Below are 23,079 nucleotides of genomic sequence, written 5' to 3'. Positions count from 1 at the left end.
AGAAGAAGAAACCGAGATTGAAGAAAGATGATGAAGAAGAGGAGGCAGATATTGAAGAAAGAAGAAGAAGAGAAGAAGAAGAAGAAGAAGAAACGGAAACGGAAACGGAAACGGAAACGGAAACGGAAACGGAAACGGAGTGTGCGTGGAGAAAACGGAGCAATGGCTTTTACTTTTGCAGCGTTTTGTTACATGTTGGCGCTTTTGTTGACTGCGGCGCTCTTATTCTGGGCAATCTGGCACGTACGTACCTCAGAATTTCTGTTTCGGTTGATGTTGATGATTGAGCGAATTGTACCAGGCAATACCTCTTGGTTATTCACGTTGAACTCGAGGAAGATGAGCAAAATCGGATATATCAAAGTTCCCCGTTTGTTTAATTCAAATGTTTGCAACGTTATGATCTCCTGTACAGGTTTAAGTATAACGGAGGATCTTCTTGTTTTGATGCCGAGTGGTGGAACCGTCGGGCGGATCAAATATCAATGTACAGTATTATACGGCAATTATATTTAGTAACAGGCATTAAACACTGTCACAGTTTGCTGTTGCTCTCTAATGTACACTGTACCAGTTCACTGTTGCTCTCGATTGTACACTGTACACTGTACCAGTTCACTGTTGCTCTCGATTGTACACTGTACACTGTACCAGTTCACTGTTGCTCTCGATTGTACACTGTACACTGTACCAGTTTGCTGTTGCTCTCGATTGTACACTGTGCACTGTACCAGTTTACTGTTGCTCTCGATTGTACACTGTGCACTGTACCAGTTCACTGTTGCTCCCGATTGTACACTGTGCACTGTACCAGTTTACTGTTGCTCTCGATTGTACACTGTGCACTGTCCCAGTTCACTGTTGCTCTCGATTGTACACTGTGCACTGTCCCAGTTCACTGTTGCTCCCGATTGTACACTGTGCACTGTACCAGTTTACTGTTGCTCTCGATTGTACACTGTGCACTGTACCAGTTCACTGTTGCTCTCGATTGTACACTGTGCACTGTCCCAGTTCACTGTTGCTCCCGATTGTACACTGTGCACTGTCCCAGTTTACTGTTGCTCTCGATTGTACACTGTGCACTGTACCAGTTTACTGTTGCTCTCGATTGTACACTGTGCACTGTACCAGTTTACTGTTGCTCTCGATTGTACACTGTGCACTGTACCAGTTTACTGTTGCTCTCGATTGTACACTGTGCACTGTACCAGTTTACTGTTGCTCTCGATTGTACACTGTGCACTGTACCAGTTTACTGTTGCTCTCAATTGTACACTGTGCACTGTACCAGTTTACTGTTGCTCTCGATTGTACACTGTGCACTGTACCAGTTTACTGTTGCTCTCGATTGTACACTGTGCACTGTACCAGTTTACTGTTGCTCTCGATTGTACACTGTGCACTGTACCAGTTTACTGTTGCTCTCGATTGTACACTGTGCACTGTACCAGTTTACTGTTGCTCTCAATTGTACACTGTGCACTGTACCAGTTTACTGTTGCTCTCGATTGTACACTGTGCACTGTACCAGTTTACTGTTGCTCTCGATTGTACACTGTGCACTGTACCAGTTTACTGTTGCTCTCGATTGTACACTGTGCACTGTACCAGTTTACTGTTGCTCTCGATTGTACACTGTGCACTGTACCAGTTTACTGTTGCTCTCGATTGTACACTGTGCACTGTACCAGTTCACTGTTGCTCTCCAATGTACACTGTACACTGTACCAGTTCACTGTTGCTCTCCAATGTACACTGTACACTGTACTAGTTCTCTGTTGCTCTCCAATGTACACTGTACACTGTCCCAGTTTGCTGTTGCTCTCGATTTTACACTGTACACTGTCCCAGTTTGGTGTTGCTCTTGATTGTACACTGTCCAAGGATGACCTGCCTGTGTCAACCTGCCTGGTGTTAATTCAACAGCAGGAGAGTACCTCAAACCCAAGATCTTAAGTCTGCCTCCTAGCTGTTAAGCTAACACCAGGCTCCAGCAATGAATGTTCAGGTGAAATAAAAAAAAATTATTCCCGAAATATCACTTTCATTTGCATAATTTTTTTTGTTACAATAAGGACAGGAACACCCCCAAAATGCATATTGAGACATCAATTTTCCAAACTTTCAAGGGGAGCATACCCCTGAATCCCCAGGAAAATCTCGTTTTTCCTTTTTTAAAATTAAAGTTCTGCAGTTTCACCCATGTACACTGCACCAGTTTGCTGTTGCTCTCCATTGTATGCCGCATGCTGTACTAGTTTGTTGTTACTCTTTATAGTGGGGCAGATAACAGCAATTTTTGAGAGGAATCGTGCAAATGATGATACAAGCATCAGATTTGGCACATTTGTTCTCCAGGGGATCCTAATCAAATCTGCCTGATTGGCCATTTGAAAATCCAAATTTTGAAAAATTTGAAAAAAAAAAAAATTTTTCAAAAAAGTCAAGATCATGAATCGATGTTGGATGCTGGCTGAGATTGGTGAATGTTTCAGAAACATCATCAAAGACGTTCCAAGTCTGCCATGCAGTTTTCTTCCCTTTAAGCCGTTGTCACACTTTGACGATTTAGCCAGCGTATGCCGACGTATGAAAAATTTGCCGAATACGCTGGCACACGTCGAATACGTTATGGGTAAGTTTTGTATACGTTAAGAGCACACTGGCATACGTCGTAGTATGCCGAGCTCGTCGACAAATTTTAACATGCTCAAAATTTTTCGATGTATGACTCACACGTTCCGCATACGCTGGCCATAAGTTGTAGGCATGTTACGTGATCGTTGACACACGTCGACACACGTTACTCATAAGTTGAAACACGTCGAGGTAATGTTTAGCATACCCGAAACTTATTTCTAACCTATGAATAACGTGTTGTAGGCACGTTGCGCGATCGTTTACACACATCGACACACGTTACTTGTAAGTTACTCATAAGTCAAAACACGTCGAGGTAATGTTTAGCGTCAGTGTTCCAGACTGTTTTTTTTGGTTTTTTTCTTCGGCATGACGGTGATGTTGACACTTCGATTTCTAGTGCGGTTATAATATAATATAATTAATAGGCTGCCGCTCAACGATTTAAATCGTAACCGCACTAGAAATCGAAGTGTCAACATCACCGTCATGCTGAAAAAAAAAAAAAACCATGGAGTCTGGAACACTGACGGGTTCCTCCTGTGAAGCCCATTTTTATATACCAATTCCCCTAAACACTGCCAATACGCCATTATACGGTAGCTGTAAGTTAGAAACATGTTCAATAAGTTCTGTGGTCGTCCGGAAGACGTCAAATACATCTACATACGTCAATATGCGTTGGAAATACATTACTCATAGGTTAGAAATAAGTTTCGGGTACGCTAAACATTACCTCGACGTGTTTCGACTTATGAGTAGCTTACAAGTAACGTGTGTCAATGATCGTATAACGTGCCTACAACTTATGGCCAGCGTATGCGGAATGTGTGCGCCATACGCTGGCATATGTCAAAAAATTTTCAGCATGCTTGAAATTTGTCGACGTATGCCAGCATGCTTCAGCGTGCTCTTAACGTATTGGACGTGTGCCAGCGTATTCAGCAAATTTTTCATACGTCAGCATACGCTGGCTAAAACGTCAAGGCGTGACAGCGGCTTGACACTTCGATGTCTAGTGCGGTTATGATTTGAATCGTCGAGCCACAGCCTATGAATAGCCTACGCCACGTGATTGTCGGCGATACGCTGCCGCACGCTATGCATAAATTAGACTATCGTTGGGCATAGGTTGTGAACGCCGACAACACGCTAAGCATTCATTGGTATAAGTTATCTAGATGTTAACGAAACGTTCTGTGTACGTTACGAATACATTGTGCATACGTCCAACTCGTTATGAATATGCCCAAAACTGGAAAAAAACATCAATAGTTCAGCGTACGCCAGCGTTTTACATACATTTTGATTCGTTGCCATACGCTGGCTAAAACGTCAAGGTGTGACAGCAGCTTTACTGCGGAAGGCAGACATGACATCACATCCAGTGAACGCATGGAAGTATGGGATCCCTCTCGCTTTCTCAGGCCCAATTGCAGAAACTACCTCATGGACTGGAATCCATCACGCCTTGGCTCCTTGGCCAAGGGCAATCCACATGTTCTCAAGACCTAGTTCCTGTAAGGATGGCAGTACAGATATTGCTATGACTAGTACGTCCGTGTCATTAGCCTTAATGATAATGGACTTGCTACCATCCGTCGTTGCATCCCTGGTGTGTACAAATATTTGAGTGTCAGCTTCTTCATGACAACATGGAGACACAGCATCCAGTGACTTCCTTGTGTTGCTAATGGCATCTTCTCCTTTTGTGACAATGACTGTGCTTGTCGTCTGTGCTTCACACATCTTTTCCGCAAGGAAGTGAAACAGCTCAGTCTTGTTGCTGTCATCTCGAAGAAAGTTTCTCCAGTTACTTGGGGTCTTACTGGTTCCTGTCACTCTTCTTCTAATTCCTTGCCCCCTTTTCGACCTTGCCTCTGACTTCAGACTTGACTTCTTGTACACATCAAACACTACGTCCACCCTCTCGTACCTGGCACCATAGGATTCCACCTTTGGGATGATGTCTTCTTTAGCATAGTCATCAAATATCTTTGAAGTGTGTGGAGGTAGAGCATTGATAAGTGCTGAGCCATCAATGATGACTGCATCTCCCCTTGGTTCTCTGTCTGGGATGTTCACTTGCGCTTCAAGAATTTCAGCCAGCTGTGACTTAAAAAAAATTTGAATTTTTTTTTTTTTTTTTTTTTTTTTTTCAAAATTTGGATTTTCAAATGGCCAATCAGGCAGATTTGACCAGAAAGCCCTGCAGAACAGAAATGCCAAATTTGATGCTTGTATCATAATTTGCACGATTTTTCTACTATCTACTACGCTACTATTGTATGCTGTACACTGCACCAGTTTTCTGTTGCCCTCTGTTGTATTTTTTTTGTATACACTGCCGAGGCTCATATGAGACCTAACTCACAGAAACACACAACAAGGGGAGCAGGAGACAAGTGGGGCAGGAGAGGGAAGAAAAAAAACAGCAGGGAACAGAGACATGAGATGATCTGTGGAAGGGAGAGGGATGGGGTTGGGTACACAGGAAGGACCTAACGGTCCTTTCGGAGAGATAGTGAGAGTGTGAGATTTGTCAGGGTTGAAAGTCGTGTTCCACGTGTTGGACCAGCTTATGATTTCATCCAGATCTGCACTGTGAAGAGGCTGCTGCTTGCTGATCTGATGGATGACAGATGGTACGGCAGAAGGTGGAGTCATCAGCAAAGAGATAAAGAGGATTTTCCAGAGTCAGAGAGATCATTGATGAAAAGCAGATAAAGAACAGGGCCTAGAACACTGCTTTGAGGAACTCCAGTCTGGACAAGAAGAGGGGATGAGAGAACTCCATTTAGGGTCACACGTTGGCTGCGACAGGAGAGGAAGTCTGCAAGCCATGAGCGGAGATAGCCTTGGATACCACAGTAAGAGAGTTTGGTGAGCAGGGCAGGGTGCCAGACCATGTAAAAAGCACGTGATAGGTCTTGGGATATGGTTCTGATTTCACGTCCAGCATTGAGGACCTGCATCCATTGTTGCTTGGTGTTGGCTTAATGGTTAGGGTGGTGGGTTTGGGATCCTCGGATCCCGAGTTCAAATCCCACTCTGCTGTTGAATTAATACCAGGTGGGGTTGACTCTGTCATCCTTCCGAGGTCAGCAAAATGAGTGCCAGTTTGCTGGTATCCTGTGTCGGAGTGGCCATTCAGGATTGTGTCCAATAGCGAAGGAGACTGCTTAGGCAGGACCAACGCTCTGCACAGAGTATAGTCCCAATTGATGGATCCATTGTTTGGAGAGCAGAAGCAGAATATCCAGGGTAGAGTGAACATATATTCTGTACACTGTACCAGTTGTACACTACTTGTTTGCTATTATTCTCTATTGTACGCTGTATCATTTTGCGGTTGCTATTTATTGTACAATGCACCAGTTTGCTCTTGCTCTCGACTGCACACTGTACCTACTGCACTGTTATTACTCCTATTCACCCTCAAAATGAATGAATATATTGATCATTTCTTTTTTTGATCAAGATCGAAATACGTTTGTACATTAACGTTGAACGGGACAAAGTGATGGAGGTATCAACATGCTTACTCCCATGTCTGCTTAATTTCGTCAAACAATCTTATTATCATTTTCAAGAAGTTGGAAAAAGATGGGAGGACGCCAATACATTTTTCTCTTTCTTTCTTATTTTTTAAATATTACAAAGAGGAATTTTTTTTGTTTCCAGAAAATGGAAGAAAAGGGATTCATACTGGGATCATACATATTTCTTATGGATGTAGGTCAGGTCAGGTCAGGTATGGGAGTGTGCGCTGGAGCAGCGCGTCGCTGCGTCCACTCCAGGGGCCTCCGTCTGGCCACCCCTCCAGGAAGATGCCTGGCCCATCCCCATCTCCTTGAGATGCTAATCAACCTGGTGCAACCACGTGGCACATGGTTTACCCATTGGCCTCCTCCACTCACGAGGCTTCCTCACTGAGAGAATCTCGTGAACAGGATCAGCGTCAGGAAAACAAGCCAGATGTCCATACAACCACAGCTGACGCTCACGGATTATGCAGGTAACAAATCTAATTTGAGTCTCTCTAAGCAACCGCTCGTTGGATACAAAGTCTGACCAGCGATAGCCAAGGATTCTCCGAAGAGACCTGGTACCAAAAGAATTGAGTCTCCTGTCAGAGTCCAAGTCTCACATCCATAGAGCAAGACTGGAAGCACCAAGGACCTGCAGACTCGGACTTTTGCCCTCCCACACAGGTACCGGCAGGATCCACACCCCATGATCCAGTGAATCCATGACTCCCCAGGCCCGACCCAGACGTCTGTTGACCTCTGGCTCACAGCCAGCAGACACATGAATATCACTGCCAAGGTAAGTGCATCTCTCCATGACCTCAACATCCTCGCTACAAACAGGTGCAGACAGGATAGCAGCTTCCAAGATGTCATTGAAAGCCTGGATCTTAGTTTTGACCCAGGAAACCCATAATCCCAGCGGGTCTGACTCCTCATTCAGCACCTCGAGGGCCGCCAAAAGAATATCTAGAGTCTCCACAAAGATTACTGCATCATCTGCGAAATGATGGTCGGAGATCTTGACATTTCGAAATGATGCGCCACAGCTTGATCTCTCTGACATCCTCCCCATAATCCAGTCCATACAAGCGCTGAAAAGTGTGGGGGCCAGTACACACCCCTGACGAACTCCAGTAACAACGGGAAATAAGTCCGAGATGGTATCACCACATCTCACAGCACTCTCAGTACCAGAGCATAGTTCAGACATCAGATTGATCAGTTTTGGTGGCACCCCGCGAAGACCAAGAATCCTCCAGAGGGCATCGGGATTCCCTGAATCAAACGCTTTACAGAGATCAACATAAGCTGCAAGTGGCCCCTGCTGAAACTCTCGTCTGCATTCGGTGAGGACCCGATGAGCAAGGATACGGTCAATCGTTGACCTCTTTGGTGTAAAGCTTGACTGCTCTGGACACTGGTGCTCAAGCAGATGGTGATGAACCCTATCAAGAATTATCCGAGCAAAGACCTTTCCCGACACTGATAGCAGCGTCACCCCTCAGTCGTTGTTGCAGTCTTGGCGATCACCCTTCCCTTTCCAGAGAGGGACAACAAGGCCATTTGGGATGATGTTAGTTGGGATAATGCCTGTGTTCCAGGCAGAGCACAGAAATGCATGCAATGATGCGAGTGCAGCATTTCCACCAGCCTTAAGGTTCAGCATGGATGCCACAGATCCCAGGAGCTTTACCCCATTTCAACCGGTTCACTGCAGCCTGTGTTTCCACAAACAAAGGTGGACCACAGTTGATTGGAGGGTCAGCATTTGGGATTGTAACACCCCTGACATCCAACTCGATAGCTGGTGGATCAGCCTGGTACAGCTGCTCAAAGTAGCCGGCCTTCACTCCGGACTCCTCTGTCAAGAGCCCACAACCCCCTGCTCTAACTGCAGTACACCCAGGGACCGGCTTGGATGAACGCAATTAGCGAATTCCCCTGTAAGCAGGACGAGAATCGTTTGACCACAGGTGATCCTTTACCCCCTCACAAATTCCTCGCACATAGGCATCCTTGTCCATCCTTGGTGCATATTCACTTGTCCACTCTCCATGGTGCATGCGAGCATAACAGTGAATCGGTCCTTCTCATGACCAGTAGTGTTTATTGTCACATTTCGCTCCCCCTTGACTGATGGTGGTCCCCCTCGGTATGTCAAAGGTAAGGGGGGTCTGATCGGCATTCCCGGTCCTGCTGAGGGGATATTCATGCTCTCAGCGAAGCTTGATTATGTAGGACTGGAAGCACATCGTCTTAAAAGCCATATCATTGGGTAGATGTCGGGAGACGTGTGTGCGACGTTGAACCGGCAGTTGATGGCGTGCCATGAACCTGTAGGCCCACGACGGGCTGGTCGTGAAGTCCCCAATGTCATCCTTAGCTATGCTCTTCACCTTCAGCCTGAAAGCAAGTGTTGAGATGGTGGAACGCTCTGCTCTCTTTTTCCTGGACCCAAGCGATGAGATGCTCTTCTTGCTGAGGACACTTCACTGACTTTCTCTTCAGCACCTTCTTCTTCCTTGGCATCTTCTCTATCATTGCCTTGTTTGTTCTCCAGCGTCCCGATTCCCAAACTCTTCTGTAAATCGGCAGACGGAGAGTTTGAACGCTGTGGTAAATGAATGCCTTGACATCTTGATAGGTAGAATGGATGATGCGTGACAATCTGGTGACGTAAGCTGAGGCACTCACGAAGTACAAAGCAGCACTTCTTGAGGGTCACGTGACCGCCCCCAGCCTGTTGTCGGATGCCCGTAAGTGTGCGCGCAAGCTTATTTGAGGTGGGTGCTCCGTTATTCAACTAGCTATTGTCAGGGGTTCACGTAACTGGTATGCAGGTACTCGTGCATGGTAAATAAAGAACTAAATGCGTACTTCAAAGTTGCTCCAAAAGCTCAAAAGCATGCAATCACAACAGAGGATTTTGATAGGCTTTTCCATTATAATTCTGATATACAGTACTGTACCATGATTTCAAAATTTAAGTGCACAAAATTAAGTTTAAAATGATACCATTCTAATTTTAAAGTTAAATTATAACTTACTAGGTGAATGCACCCACCGTTGCCGGGTTCTTTTTGAATGAATTTAATCTTCTATACATATGTCTGACGGGAGCCCAGTATCAGTTCCCTATTGGGCCATGGCAGTCATAGCCTAAGGGGGTTGGTGAGGGCAAACACCCTCACCCCCCCCCCCCCCGCCCGGCCGAGGGGCCTCGCCACCTAGCCTCTAACATTCCCGGGACCCGTCCCAACATTTTTTGTTTCAGAGGTTTCCTCTCATCTTTCACCGTTCAGGAGATTGGCGCGTGCAGACAAACTAACAAACAAACAAACAAAATCTTCAAATTATATATTAGATAAGATTTTAAAAAATTAAATATAGATCTAAGAAGAACACACGAGCAAGAAGGAAGATGGAGGAGGTTCAGGATCGTCTGGAACAAAAAAGAGCGGCTTGCGAGGTCTTGAGCTGATGTTCCGAGAGAGTGCTTTTAGAGTAGTGAGATGCATTCTAAGCTGAGAGGAGTTTTAAACAGTCGGAGTGGTGCTTGGGAAAGTAGACGACCACACTCGAAGCTGATCTTTAAAAAAAAAAAAGATTTTTTTTTTTTGTGAGTACCAAATCATTTCTGCTGGTACTGATTGGAGAACCAAATAAAAAAAAATGATGTGAACCCCTGGCTATTGTGAATAATTCTTCTTTTGATGAGACCAGGTGTTTTTCTTCTTTTATGGTTAATGGCGTTTTCAGAGCCGCTTGGCTCTATATCTGCCACGCACCAAAACGCCGAGTGTCTCCGTTTATTTATTTAATTACCGCACACGGTTAATAAAACGCTGTACAAACTCTTAACCATCCATCCAATGGGACCATACTCTGTGCAGAGCGTTTGTGCTGACAAAGTAGTCTCCTTGGCTATTGGGTACAATCCTGGACGGGTCGCCACTCCGACACAGGATACCAGCAAGCTGGTACTCATTTTGCCGACCTCAGAAAGATGACAGGCAGAGTCAACCCCACCTGGTATTAATTCAATAGCCAAGCAGGATTTGAACTCTGGACCTTCAGATCCCAATCCCACCACTCTCGCCATTAAGCCAACACCAGGCATATAAACTCTTAACCTGAACCGTTTTTCAAAGTTTAAATGGTGAAATTGAGCTTAACAGCAGTTCTGACTGCTAAAAGTGTTCATTTGGAATGTAATTGAAATTCGGTGTTGATCGTTTTTAAGACTGATATATATTTATTTTTAAAATAATTTTTGATACCCGTGTATTAACCGCACCCCCAACTTTTACCTTTTTTGCCGATTTAAAAAAGTGTGTTTTATACACCGGAAAATACGGTCGTTGTCCTTTTGGGAATATATTACATTCCTCAGCAGAATTGTCATACAAACTATAGATTGTAGAAAGTTATGAACAATGTCTGCTTCCGGTAACCCCACTGACCTATCGGAGTTCATCTTACTCAATTCGCCATTGTTTTAGTTCTGTTAGCTCAGGGGGAACCCTATAATCCATACACTGAAAGTGCAAAGATGGTGCATTAAAAATGATTTCCGATCATTCTTGTCAGACATACCGGCATAAATTTTTTTTTATGTTTTTATTTTTATTTTTGCAAATATGGCTTCAACTAGTGCAACAAGCCAAGAAAAGTATCGGTCCTGCAACATTTTCTACCATGCCTGGTCTGGTTGATTACAATTCGGAGGATCCATGCGAGGTAAAGTTTCTGGTTCATATTTCGGGCTCGGGGACCAAATAAATCTGAAACGTTGTACAATTGCGACCACCTATGGTTGAAATTTGACTTGGAAAAAAGATACACTGGAATTTGTGATTTAATAATTTTTTATTTCCCCCCCCAACCTCATAAAATTCTGCCATTTGTTTTGCAATATTGGGAATAACGTGATCGAACATCGGAATGGAAACCTCCAAATTACAGTCGCCCCACAAAATCTCCCCTCCCTCGGATGTCTCATTAGTGTTTGTAGTTGCCTCTGCCACCGAAGATGGACTGAGGTTATGTTTTCACCCCTGTTTGTGTGTCTTCTGTCTGTGACCAGGATATTTCAAAAAGTTTTGACAGATTCTGACGAAACTTGGTGGACAGGTTGGATGTGTGACAAGGAAGAATTGATTAGATTTTGGTGAAGACCTGGATCCGGATACGAGAGTTTATTATTATTTTTTTTTTAATAGTGATTCTTCCCCATTGAGAGATTGGGCAAAACGATATACACCATGATATCTCAAAAAGTTGTGGACGAGTTGTGACAAAACTCGGTGGATGAGTTGGTGACGTAACACGAACAAGCGGATTCGATTTTGTTTTCTGGTCCGGATGCAGATCCGGCTTATCGGTGGGATACAAAACGTAAACTGTTCAGCTTGGCGGAGGTATGCACTCCACCGAGTGCCGTTTTATTCATTTATTCATTTTGCGAGCTTTGAAAGTCATGAATTGAATGAATTAGATACTGATAGAGAACAGGCATGATGGGCCAAAAATGGCCTCCTGTGTCAAATTACCTTGTATACCAGTTTAACATCGTACACTATACACGAGACAAGTTTACCATTTATTAATTATATATTTTGTTTGATTCACGCATTTTCTTTGATTGAGTGACAGTTGGCTTGTAGCCTTATGTGATCATAAATGGTACTTTCCAATAAGGCGAAATTATTTTTGCATTTATTGGGGAATTTTTATTTTACTTTTTTTCAAATGTTTATGAAATGTAGTTTCAGCAACAAATGGGGTGACCTTGTGGAGGGTGAGGCAGTCGACTTTGGATTCCATCTTCCTGTGTTGTTTTGAAAATTGTAATCTTTGTTATTACATTCTTAGCGATTTGTATTATTGTTTTTCACATTATATGTATATATACTGTACATTGTACATATATACATACATTTTCTCCCCCCCCCCATCCTTCTATCACTCCCAGGTCATAGCATTTGATGAACTCAAAACGGACTACAAGAACCCGATAGACCAATGTGGAACCTTAAATCCTGTAAGTGGACTTATCTTGCTGCTTGAAGTTGAATTCCTCATCAAAGTGTATAAATCTGGTACAATGAATCGATGAAACATTTTGCATGAAAGCAGCTTCAAGACTTGCTGTAATGTGCTATACGAGTGGGCTTCAATCCCCCAATGCTGTTTGTATTCATTATTAATAAATAAATAAAATCCTCTACCCCCTACACCTTTATCCATCAGCTGGTGCTTCGAGATTACTGTATCCATGGCCTGTTCTGCGTCATGTTCCTTTGTGCCGGTGAAATGCTAACCCTCATCCTCAACCTTCCGCTGCTCGTCTATCACGTGTGGAGGTAACGAAACTCTGTGTGTGGGAGCAAGCGCATTCAGCACGTGCTGTGAGCACATCTGCTTTGGTGGCAAGTTGAACTTTGAGAATGTGCTTGCTTTTTTTTTTTAATTTTTTTAATTTTTATTTTTGTATGCAAGATCGAGGCTCGTGGAAGAGCTGGAGCAGAATGGAAGGGAACAAAATGGGAAGGGGGAAACACCAACAGCAGAGTAGGAGTGAGATCAAAGGAAGGGGAGAAGGATGCATGTGGGTGAGCAAACTGCACAAGCTGAATGAAACACAGCAAGAAGAGGAAGGGGAAAGTGGAGATTAAACAAAAAAGGAACAAACTCACCAACAACTAACCAACAAACAGAGGTGAGAGAGAGAGAGGGGGAAAAAATCACAATAACCTGGGAAACGGGAATTTGGTGATTTGGGGTAGAAGAGATCATGAGTATGAATGGCGGATGATCTGAGGTAGTGGTGAACAGCTGTCTTTTGAAGCCCTCGATGGAAGAATAGGACTGAACAAACTGGGCAAGTTGGTTCCACAGACGAGAGAGAAGAGGAACGAATGTGTGGAGGTGAGGAGTGAGCCTGAATTTTGGGAGTTTAACAAGAGGGGAGGTTATTGGCCGACCATGTCTGCCCTTAAGAGACCCGGGAGGGACAAAGCCAAGAGAATGCAGAGGATGCAAAACGAAAAAGGAGCCGGTAGATAGAATACAGAGAGGCCACCAAACCTGTCTGCGATGTGAGAGGAACAGGTTTAGACACACTAGACAGTCGACTTCATTGCAAGAGATCCCAATGATTTTGAGGGCTTGGTTTTCCACGTCGTCCTCAACGGCAACGTATGAGGAAGGGGAGCCTGTGAAATCTGTGGCATTCGCTTTTATTTATTAATTTTATTATATTCCTGGTGTTTGCTTTATTCTTCAATGGTAAATGTCATTGTTGTCTTTCACTCTTAGTTTAGTTCTTTAAAATCATAGAAAGCCAGTATGTAAGCTGTTGTAAATCTCCCTTTCATGGAACTGCCAATAACAAATAATTCTAGAGGCTTATTATCAGGTGGACGTCGTGTGAGGCTTTAATTTGTTTCTCAAGATCTTCAAGGGTTTGTGGCATCGATTGAGCCCATACTCCTTATCGTGTTAAAGCAAGTCACAGAATGCGGAAATTGCTGCTGAGTCGTCACGGGAATCTAACCCCCAACAGTGTAGGCAATTGAACAAGACGTGAGGCTTATTGGCTCTTGGACTATTACATAAACAGATTGATAATTTTTATACCTGCAGTCTGTGTCTTGCCAGTCTTTCATACTTGTAAGTATATCCAGGAGTCAGGAGTCCAAATGTTTGAATGTTGTGAAATGTCAAACCGTAATCTCCTTTGATAAAGTCTGTACAGTTTGCTGAGATAAAGTGTGTTGACTTCAGTGTTCTGTTCCTTTTGCCTCACCATCTCAGATTGAACCGTCGTTAACATCGCCATTGTGCTTGGTCTTAATTGGATGATGAAGAATCTTTAAAAACGATTTTTAGTTGTGGAGATATTTTGTTCGTCTCGAAGATTTTAAGGACAGTCTCTCCCTCTCTATCGAGTGCAGCCTGTGGCTGCTGATTGCATCATTGGTTGGGATGCGGCTATGCCGCTGATGCAGTGTCCCCCTTACCAGTACACTGGTGCTCATTTTGCTGACCTCGGAAGGATGACGGGCTGAGTCAACCTCCTGGTGTATTTTAATTCAGCGGCCAACGGGGCTTGAACTCAGGACCCTAGGATCCCAAGCCGCCACCCTAACCACTAAGCCAACACCAGGCTTTTTAAGTACAGTAATACCTCACCATACACTCGGGATACGTTCCTGAAGAACCGAGTGTATTGCGAATCAGCTTGTTGCGAAACAAGTTTTCCCATAAAAATAGGAGATACGTTCCTGAAGGATGTTAAAAAGCAGCATTTTTCCCAAAGTAAGAGTTCTAAAGATAAAGTTACAAGGAAAGGAAATCAGACAGGTGGAGGCCATTCAGCCCATCATGCCTGCATGACATCAACACCACACTAACTTGTCAACACAAGATCCAAAGAAGAAAATGCCAATTTTTTTTTTTTTAATGGTGTTTTTGTATTTATTTATTTATTTATTTATTTTTTAAGTATTTGTAGTTTTTTTTTTTTCTAGCCCTCAGGGGAGGGGGCATGGGCTTAGTTTAAAAAACACCCAACATCAACCATACAACCCCCTTTGACAAGACCCCCACTCAACAGCACTCCGTACACAATCACCCATCAAGACTCAAACTACTTAAAAGTCCGATCAACATCGCCATACCCCTCTATCTCCATAACTTCCAGGTACCTATCTAATTCTAATTTAAACTTATCTACTTTTTCTGCTGCCATTACCTTTCCAGGGAGACCATTCCATGCATTAACTACTCTCTGAGTGCAGGGTTCGCACGCCTCCTGGAAAGTCCTTAAAACTCCTGGAATTCAATTCCTATCCTGGAATGTCCTGGAATATGCTTAAAAATCAAATTGAACTCCTGAAAACGCCTTAAAAAATTATATTTTGGATTTCCAACAATCACCTTGTCAACGTCTCGTAAATATGCCAAGGGAGACTACTTTGTAGTTCAAATTTGCACAAATGTGCCAAGGGAGACTACTTTCTAAACGTTGTGGATTGTCGGAAATAATATTAATTTACGACATTAATGTTGTATCTTATTAGCGCCAAAAAGTGGTCCTTTACGACCGCATGTGCGAGTTATCCCGTGCTTTCTTTCTGTTTTGTGAATTGGGTTGTTTACACACTTCAGCGATCGTGAACTATGCCCCCCGGGAAGTGCATATTCAACGAGCGCTGGCTCAAACATCCGGAATACGTATCTTGGTTGGAGTGAGGCACAGATAAATACAGTGCAAAGTGTAATATCTGCCTGAAGATTTTCGACATTTCGAACATGGGCGAGCCTGCCATTCGGAGCCACGGAAAAGGATCGAAACACAAGCAGTTACTAGAGCAAAAGAAGGCAGCTGGTGGATGCACCATTCGAGATTTCTTCTCTGGATCATCGAAGGCAAATGAAGGGCAGGGGAGCACAGCTGCTCCAACTCCAACGCAACCGAAGCCCTCAACTGCGCCACTAAACTCATTTGTCGGCCGTAACGATTGCCTTGCATCGGAAGTATTGTGGACTCTTAAAGTGGTGAACTCCCATGACTCTTTTAATTCATGTACAGATGTCTCGTCCTTGTTCGCGCAGACGTTTCCAGATTCAGAAATTGTGAAACATTTCTCCTGTGGTGAGCGAAAATGTGCATACATGTGCAATTATGGTATTGCACCGTACTTCAAGTATCAACTAATGAAAAAAATTTCTAATGAAGATCGTTATGTTCTTCTCTTCGACGAAAGTCTTAAACAAAATACGAAGAATAAACAAATTGATATACATGCCCGAATCTGGGAAAAGGATCAAGTACTGTAATTAATTATGCGTTAATTATATTATACATGTAATGCAAGTTCCAAAATATGACACTGATCAAAATATGTCTTTGACTTTATTTAAAATTGAATTTATTGTCCTGGAATTTTCTTTTAATGTAAGTGTAGGAACCCTGTAGAGTGAAAGCCCCCTGCCTTACTACCATCTTAACTCTCCTCTTCTTTACTCTCAAGCTATGGCCTCTGATCCTATCACTGTCTACTCTGTTGAATAATTAATCTGCACTTATTTTATCTTTACCCTTCATTACCCAAAATATCTATCATTATCTCCTCGTAATCGCCTCCTTTCTGGTGTATAAAGCCCTGTCTCCTTCAACCGCTCCTCAGAGCTGAGTCTAGCTAGGCCCGGAATCGATCTAGTAGACCTGCGCTGAACCCTCTCTATGGCATCTATGTCCTTCTTAAGTTGTGGTGACCAAAACTGCACACAATATTCTAGATGTGGCCCTCACTAAATTCCTATACAATGTTACCACCTCTTTTGATTTATAAATGATCCCCCTCCAAATACAACCTAAAACCTTGTTAGCTTTACCTATAGTTGCCTGGCATTGTGCTGCCTGCTTACCTCCCGTATCTATTACCACCCCTTGATCCTTCTCCTATGTGACACGCTCCAAAATTACCCCTTGCATCCTGTAATCTCTATTTTCATTGTTCTTTCCCTTCCCCAACACCTTACACTTGCTCAGTTGTGCTTATTACGACATAAGACTAAGTTGTAATAAGCACAACTTGTAAGGTGTTGCACAGTTGTGCTTAATGAATGAATAGCAGTTGTAATGATTAATAAAAGTATATACAGTGCAGTACTGTGCAGTAAAATGAAAATTCACAAGTGCAATTTAATTGGGAGTTTGCCTCACAAAACAAACAAAGAAATAATTACATTACAACTGGAACAATTATTGTTACACATCAAAATCAGAATCCTGTCAAGGAACAGCTATCGGGTCGATCTTATGATTGCAAATCTTGATTAGGACTCTTATTAGGCTTTGACTGACGAGTCTTCCTGAATAATTGATCAAGGGAGAGTTGCCTCGCAGCCTACTTTTTTTTTCATAAAGATCCCTGATTTAAGATCCTTGCAACATTGAGGCTCCTTTCCACATTTGGGTCATCATCTTGCATGATGTCTATCGCTGCACTGATGTATTTGAAGATCTCCGAAAGCATTTTGGTCAAGAAAGCTTTAGGGGGCACTTTTTTGACGGTCCCAGATGCATCTTCAGCAGCTATTTGCTCTCCTAGGTGCATTAAGTCTTCATTGGAGAGCTCCTCTCCATGGGATTAGAGCAATCCCTCAACATCCTCCTTCCCAAGTTCCTCAAATCCCAGCTGTCCGCCATTTCAACAATGTTTTCAATAACACCTTGAATCGCCTTCTCTTGAATCCTCCCTTGGGAGTGAGGAACACAATCGGGCCATTGTTCCCTCCACACATCGTTGAGATTTGCAGACGTAGAATCCTTCAAAGACTCGTCAATGTTCTTAATTGCATTGAATATGTTGTGCCCCTTCCAAAACTCCTTAGCGTTTCAAAATGTCCAATTTCATTTGAAAGGAAATGCTTAGTTTAATTTTCATGGGCTGTGACATTTCAAACTTTTAGGCACAAATGAAATGGCAATAAAAAATTGAATGCCTCCTCGTTGAGCAAACTGTACGCACATGGACTGGACGTGTTCAGAACAAGTTCGGCAAGAAGAACAAGAAATGGTCTCACGTGAGTCCCCCCCCCCCCCCCCGCATGGTGTCTGTCTGTGAACCTTTACATCACTTTAATTACTTTCATGACTCTTTATCACATTCGTCATCTCGTTATGTTTAGCTGAATATTTATTTGGTAAAGTTTAAAAAACGATCCAGAGGCACTTTCTTTTTCAAGGTTTATGCAGGACGTACTGTGCTGCACTGGACTGTACGTGCAAATATCCGCTGTACTCCAACAGGTTAAATGGGATACCTGGAGCGGATATAATAGTGGAATGTTAATTTAGGCAAACTGTAGTGCTGGGTCGTGAGTTGGATTTTGTGAATTACGGATTCGCTCACATATATATATATATATATATATATATATATATATATATATATATATATATAAAACACTATATAAAATGACAAAATATAAAACATTTTTTCATTAAAAATTTTTTTTTTCCCAACCGATAAAAGTGAAATATGATTAAAGATTTTTCAGTCCGTTAAGGAAGCATCATGGGCCGGAGCATGTCCGGACTGGTTGTTGTGAAACTATACCGTTTCACAACTACCGGTCCAGATATGTGTCTGAAGCCTGGGAGCAAATTTGGGAGGTTAAGTCGTAATGTACAAGGAGCGTAAAACGGAAACGAGCGTTTTGAGAAACAGCGAATGGCGAGGTATTGCTGTATAACATATGATGGTTATCAAGGTCTGAGTGCATCAAAACATGTGTTGGTGCTTCACATATTTACCTGTGAAATGGAAGGTTATAGGAACTAGTGGGCACTCCTGTCCTCCATCCGGGCAGGAGTATCTCGGCCCACCATCAGCCATCCATCTTGGAAATACACTTGATAATTTTTGTCCTTTTTGAAAACGTATCATTAGATGAAGGAAGATTATTTGTCATACTGACTACCACTAAAGGTGAGGCTATTACACACACACACATACACATACACATACACATACACATACACATACACATACACATACACATACACATACACATACACATACACATACACATACACACACACTTTATGAAAACTCCCACCCACTTTTGGACAGGTGCAGGGATCCCAAACAGCTGCGCAGAAAATTGTGGGGCTGGTTCCAAAACTGTGGGAGTCGTACTGTATAAAATCAATGTGCCTTCAATGATTATGAAGCTAATACCAATGACGATGATTATGGTATTGGCTGGGGAGGGGGAACTGCCTCCAATGTGCCATGATGAAGGAAATGGGTTGTTACAGGAAAATAGCAAAACGTCTCAAGCAAACGTGGTGTGGTGTTGATGGAAAAGTCCAGACACGGATACAGACAATGTGTCAAGGGCGAATGCCAAACCATGAACCAATAAATTCCACCCACATTCCTGTGGCACCTTCAGTCAAACATTGGGCATGGACAGCCGGTTCGTGAATGACTTGGGCAAAAAAAAAAAAAACATTACTGCAGCTGACCTCACCAGAAGGTGAGAAATGTTTCAATACGTGGTCAATGATGAAACCACTGCTGGAAAATCTGTGAATGTGTTTCCATGCGGAGAGAGAGCAGCTTCGTATGTGTGGAAACTCAAAATCATAATTGTATTGAGAAATTTAAGAAACCTCCCACCCACCTTCGGGTGGAGAAAAGGTGGCGGCGTCCGGGTGGAAAATCAAAATCGCAATTGTATTGAGATATTACCAAAGCAGTGAATGTTTCCACATGCAGTAGATGGTGAAACTGCGAATGCCAAACCTGTGAATGTGTTTACATGCAGAGAGAGCGTGTTCGTCAGGCTGGAAACTCAAAATTATAATTTTATTGAGAAATTTATGAAACTTCCCACCCACCTAGGACACATGCTGGGACCCCAAAAGGTTCCACAGAAAGTTTGTTGTGGCTAGCCCCAAAACTGAGGGAGTAGTTTGGGACAGACAGACAGACATAGTTCTGCTTTATTATATGTATATATAATATGTGCATCTGCTGCATTATAGATCAATGGCAATTTTTGTGACTATGCTTACAATTTAAGCATTCTCTCCCTTCTCTCCCCCCTCTCCAATTAAGTTAATTTTATGTGATTAACATCCATTCCTTATTTGCTGCCTTGCCTGGGGGACAGGTATGGAAACCGACCGGTCATGAGCTGCCACGGTCTGTATGACCCGACAACCATCATGAATGCTGACATACTGGCTTACTGCCAGAAAGAGAGTTGGTGTAAGCTTGCATTCTACCTGCTTTCCTTCTTCTACTATCTGTACAGGTAATGCGGACATTATCAAGAGTTTGCATTCTGCAGTACTAGTTTGATGGACAGTAAATGTATTTTGATGAAAGACTTTAACGTTCCCAAGCGAACCACTGGTTCATCATGCTCGGAACCCAGATTCAAATCCCAAAGGCAATATGTATTTTCCATTTGTCTGCTGATGTCCTTGTATTTACTGTAAAAGTCTGTTGTCTATTCATGTATTTGTCTTGCATGTGATTTATGTAAAAGCTCCACTTTGAAGTTGTTTTGCTTTTGTATTCAAAGTCCAGGCCTGTAGAAGAGCTGGAACATAGAATGCATCAGGACATGACAGAAGAGTAGAAAGAGAGGGGGAAACACCAACAGCAGGGTTAAGGGACAAAATGGAGGGAGACTTCAATGAATGGGGTGGACAAGATGGATACAGAAACAAACTCTCAAGAAGGGAGGGGGAGGGGGAAACCCTGCAAATTTGGAAGGAGGTGAGCTTTGGGGTTTGGGAGGTAGAAAAGATCATGGTTTTGAATGGGGGATGATCTGAGATGGTGGGAAACAGCTGTCTTGAAGACCTGGATGGAAGAATGACATTGAAAAGAATGTGAAAGTTGTTTCCACGGTTAGGCAAAAATGGGAATGAATGAGTGAGTAGAGGTGAGCAGTGATTCTGGATTTAGGTGGTTTCATCAGAAGCAGGTTGATGGTGGACCACATGTTCCCTGGAGAAACCAGAGGGTGGGCAAAGTATGGAGAGGGCAGAGTGTGCAAGCCCAGAAAGGTGGTGATAGAAGACAGAAAGAGACCACTGACCAGTCAGCAATGTGAAAGTAATAAGTCCATAGACTCGGCTTCATCGTGGTGGATTCCAGTGGTTCGTTTGAAAAGAGGTTCGAGGGATGTTTGGCGGCCACAAAGATGGGACTTCAAATGTCGTACCATATCAGTCACTGTGAGCTAGGTACAGGCAGTACCTGTGGATGATCAAGCTGCTTTAAGCCACAGTCACTAATGGTGATCTGCTTAACATAGGTGTTGTGTACAAGTTGGTTACCTTTGAGGAGGAGCACCTTTCATCAGCCATCCATTGGCATTTGTCCTGAAAGACCACCTTAATATGTGCATGAGGTTATTGATTTGATGCTCCCCTCTGAGTTTTAGTGTTGAGAAATATTTTGCCCATCAGCAGGATTCTCGTGACATGCAAGAAAACAAGGCCATGATCTTTGCAGGCAGAGGAATGGATGCAACATTTCTGTGGTAATGGGGGTCCCTTGTGCTTCCACTTGATGGATTCCAATTTGCTGTTGGAATCCTCATGGTGGGATCCTCACCACTTACCTTCTATTTCCTCACAATTTATCAGACAAGCTATTGATCAGCTGGAACTGTATTCAACAGCTCAATAAGCTTGCAACATGATGCAAGGCGTCGCTATCGATCGTTGAATGCTTGTGGTTTGGGCGGGGGGCGTTTTGCTAAAAACTTTGACATGCTCAAGTAATCGTGGATGATGGTGAAGATGTTTTAAGGAATTCCACATGTTGTGGCTATTTCGGAAATCCTCCCTGATTGATTGGTCGACACTGGTCACAGTTTGTATTGGTTGTATCTGCCAAGTCGTGAGCTGGTGTCATATTCAAGGATAATTACATCCATATTCTTGACATATGCTACCCATTTTAGTGTACCTTTGCCATCCGTAGCTACCATGTATTTTTTTTTTTTACAAGGCGTAGGGAACATGAAGGTTCGCTCATGAGTCGCACATGGCTCTGTTAGAAATCCGTACAAGTATGCAAAATGATCACTGTGCTTTTAACTCATGGGCTACAAATTGATAGTTGTGAAGGAGAGGGCTGGAAGGGTGGCCCAGAGGTACACACACTCGCTTCTAAGCTGTCTAGCCTTGGTTTGAACCCCGACTCAGCTACAAAGTGTCATTCTGGTGTTTCACGGGCACGGTGATTCGTCAATGTATTCCATCCCTCGGATGGACGTTAAACTTGGCGTCCTGTCTGCCGGTATTAGTTGGTGGACGTCAAAGATCCCACGGTGTTCTTTGCAAAAAGTAGATGAGTTATCACCGTCACCATGAGCAAATTCCAAATTTCTACTTCATCAAGTGTCAGACCTGGCCTTCCAGTTCAGGAAAAACTCGTGCCGAAAACCTCCCCCGGCCAACCCCACAGGAACGTGAGAATAATTGTGATCATTAAAAGACGACGGCGAAGGGAGAGTCGGTGCGGTCCCAAGGTACGTCAAATTGGGAGTGTCGAAGCAGATGGTATCAGCAAGCTTTATTTATTATTAATTTTTTGGCTCTACACTGCATGTCCAGTATTGTCAGGCAATTGTTTTATATATTCTCCATGGCTTATTATAGTCTCCTTGTGTATATATTCTTATGAGATGGCTTCCCCAAATTGAAATTAACAAGCAACATCACTGCCCCTCTCTTCCGTCCTCAGCATGATTTACGTCTTGGTGAGCTATTGAAGCGAGTCCTTGAACAACCAGATGCCAAAAAGCGGGGACCCAACGGCTCGGTGACTTCTCAGCAAAGCTTTTGCTCTTTCTTCCATTCAGAAGTCATGCCGATATTTAGTTTTTATTTTATTTTATCGTTATTTCCTGAATTTGAAGATAGTGTTGTCGTTTTGTTATTTTTTTCTTTGTGTACTAAGTGCTATTGGTAGCTGTTTTGCCACTGCAGGTATTCACTTCCAGATAAAGATGTATTTACTGGCTTGAAAAGGCTTGTACCAAAATTAATGGTCTGAAAAGTTGAAGTTGGGTGTTTTGTCAGTGTTCCTGGGGGTGTTTTTTTTTTTTGGATAAATGAAACGTGTGTTGATACCATTTTAAATGGGTACCAGTAGTTGGGGGGGGGGTGGGGGTCGTACAACGTTGCTGCAGTTTTGAATGTGACGCATGCTTATTTCTTTCCTGGCAATTAACTTCCATCAAAGTTAATTGCCTTCGTTCAATTGTATCGAGGGGTACGCTTCAACTTGTCCTTGCGCACAAAGTCAGGTATTCTTCCTCGGAATGGCGTGTGACGATCGTTGTTGATTAG

The 23,079-nt window shown here is 43.1% G+C and overlaps 1 protein-coding gene across 1 annotated transcript; it reads left to right on the top strand.

Annotated features, from left to right (window-relative positions):
* The first annotated feature begins 86 nt into the window (after nucleotides 1-86).
* On the top strand, nucleotides 87-22,792 carry CNIH1 (cornichon family member 1). Its single transcript, XM_085851218.1, has 5 exons — nucleotides 87-243; nucleotides 12,151-12,219; nucleotides 12,429-12,541; nucleotides 19,875-20,018; nucleotides 22,472-22,792. Exons 1-5 carry the CDS (start codon nucleotides 163-165, stop codon nucleotides 22,497-22,499), a joined length of 435 nt encoding a protein of 144 aa, XP_085707344.1. The 5' UTR covers nucleotides 87-162; the 3' UTR covers nucleotides 22,500-22,792.
* Nucleotides 22,793-23,079: the final 287 nt, after the last annotated feature.

The sequence above is a fragment of the Eptatretus burgeri genome, chromosome 13 (genome assembly GCF_056783735.1).
Source record: "Eptatretus burgeri isolate ZD-2024b chromosome 13, Ebu_testis_v1, whole genome shotgun sequence".
Taxonomy (NCBI): Eukaryota; Metazoa; Chordata; class Myxini; order Myxiniformes; family Myxinidae; genus Eptatretus; species Eptatretus burgeri.
This window is presented reverse-complemented; position numbering and strand designations above follow the sequence as displayed.

Excerpts from the sequence above, each read along its gene's own strand:
- CNIH1 (XM_085851218.1), top strand. The coding sequence starts at position 163 with ATGGCTTTTACTTTTGCAGCGTTTTGTTACATGTTGGCGCTTTTGTTG. Across the intron at positions 12,220-12,428 it reads AATGTGGAACCTTAAATCCT|CTGGTGCTTCGAGATTACTG; the intron begins GTAAGTGGACTT and ends TTTATCCATCAG. Across the intron at positions 12,542-19,874 it reads CTCGTCTATCACGTGTGGAG|GTATGGAAACCGACCGGTCA; the intron begins GTAACGAAACTC and ends CCTGGGGGACAG.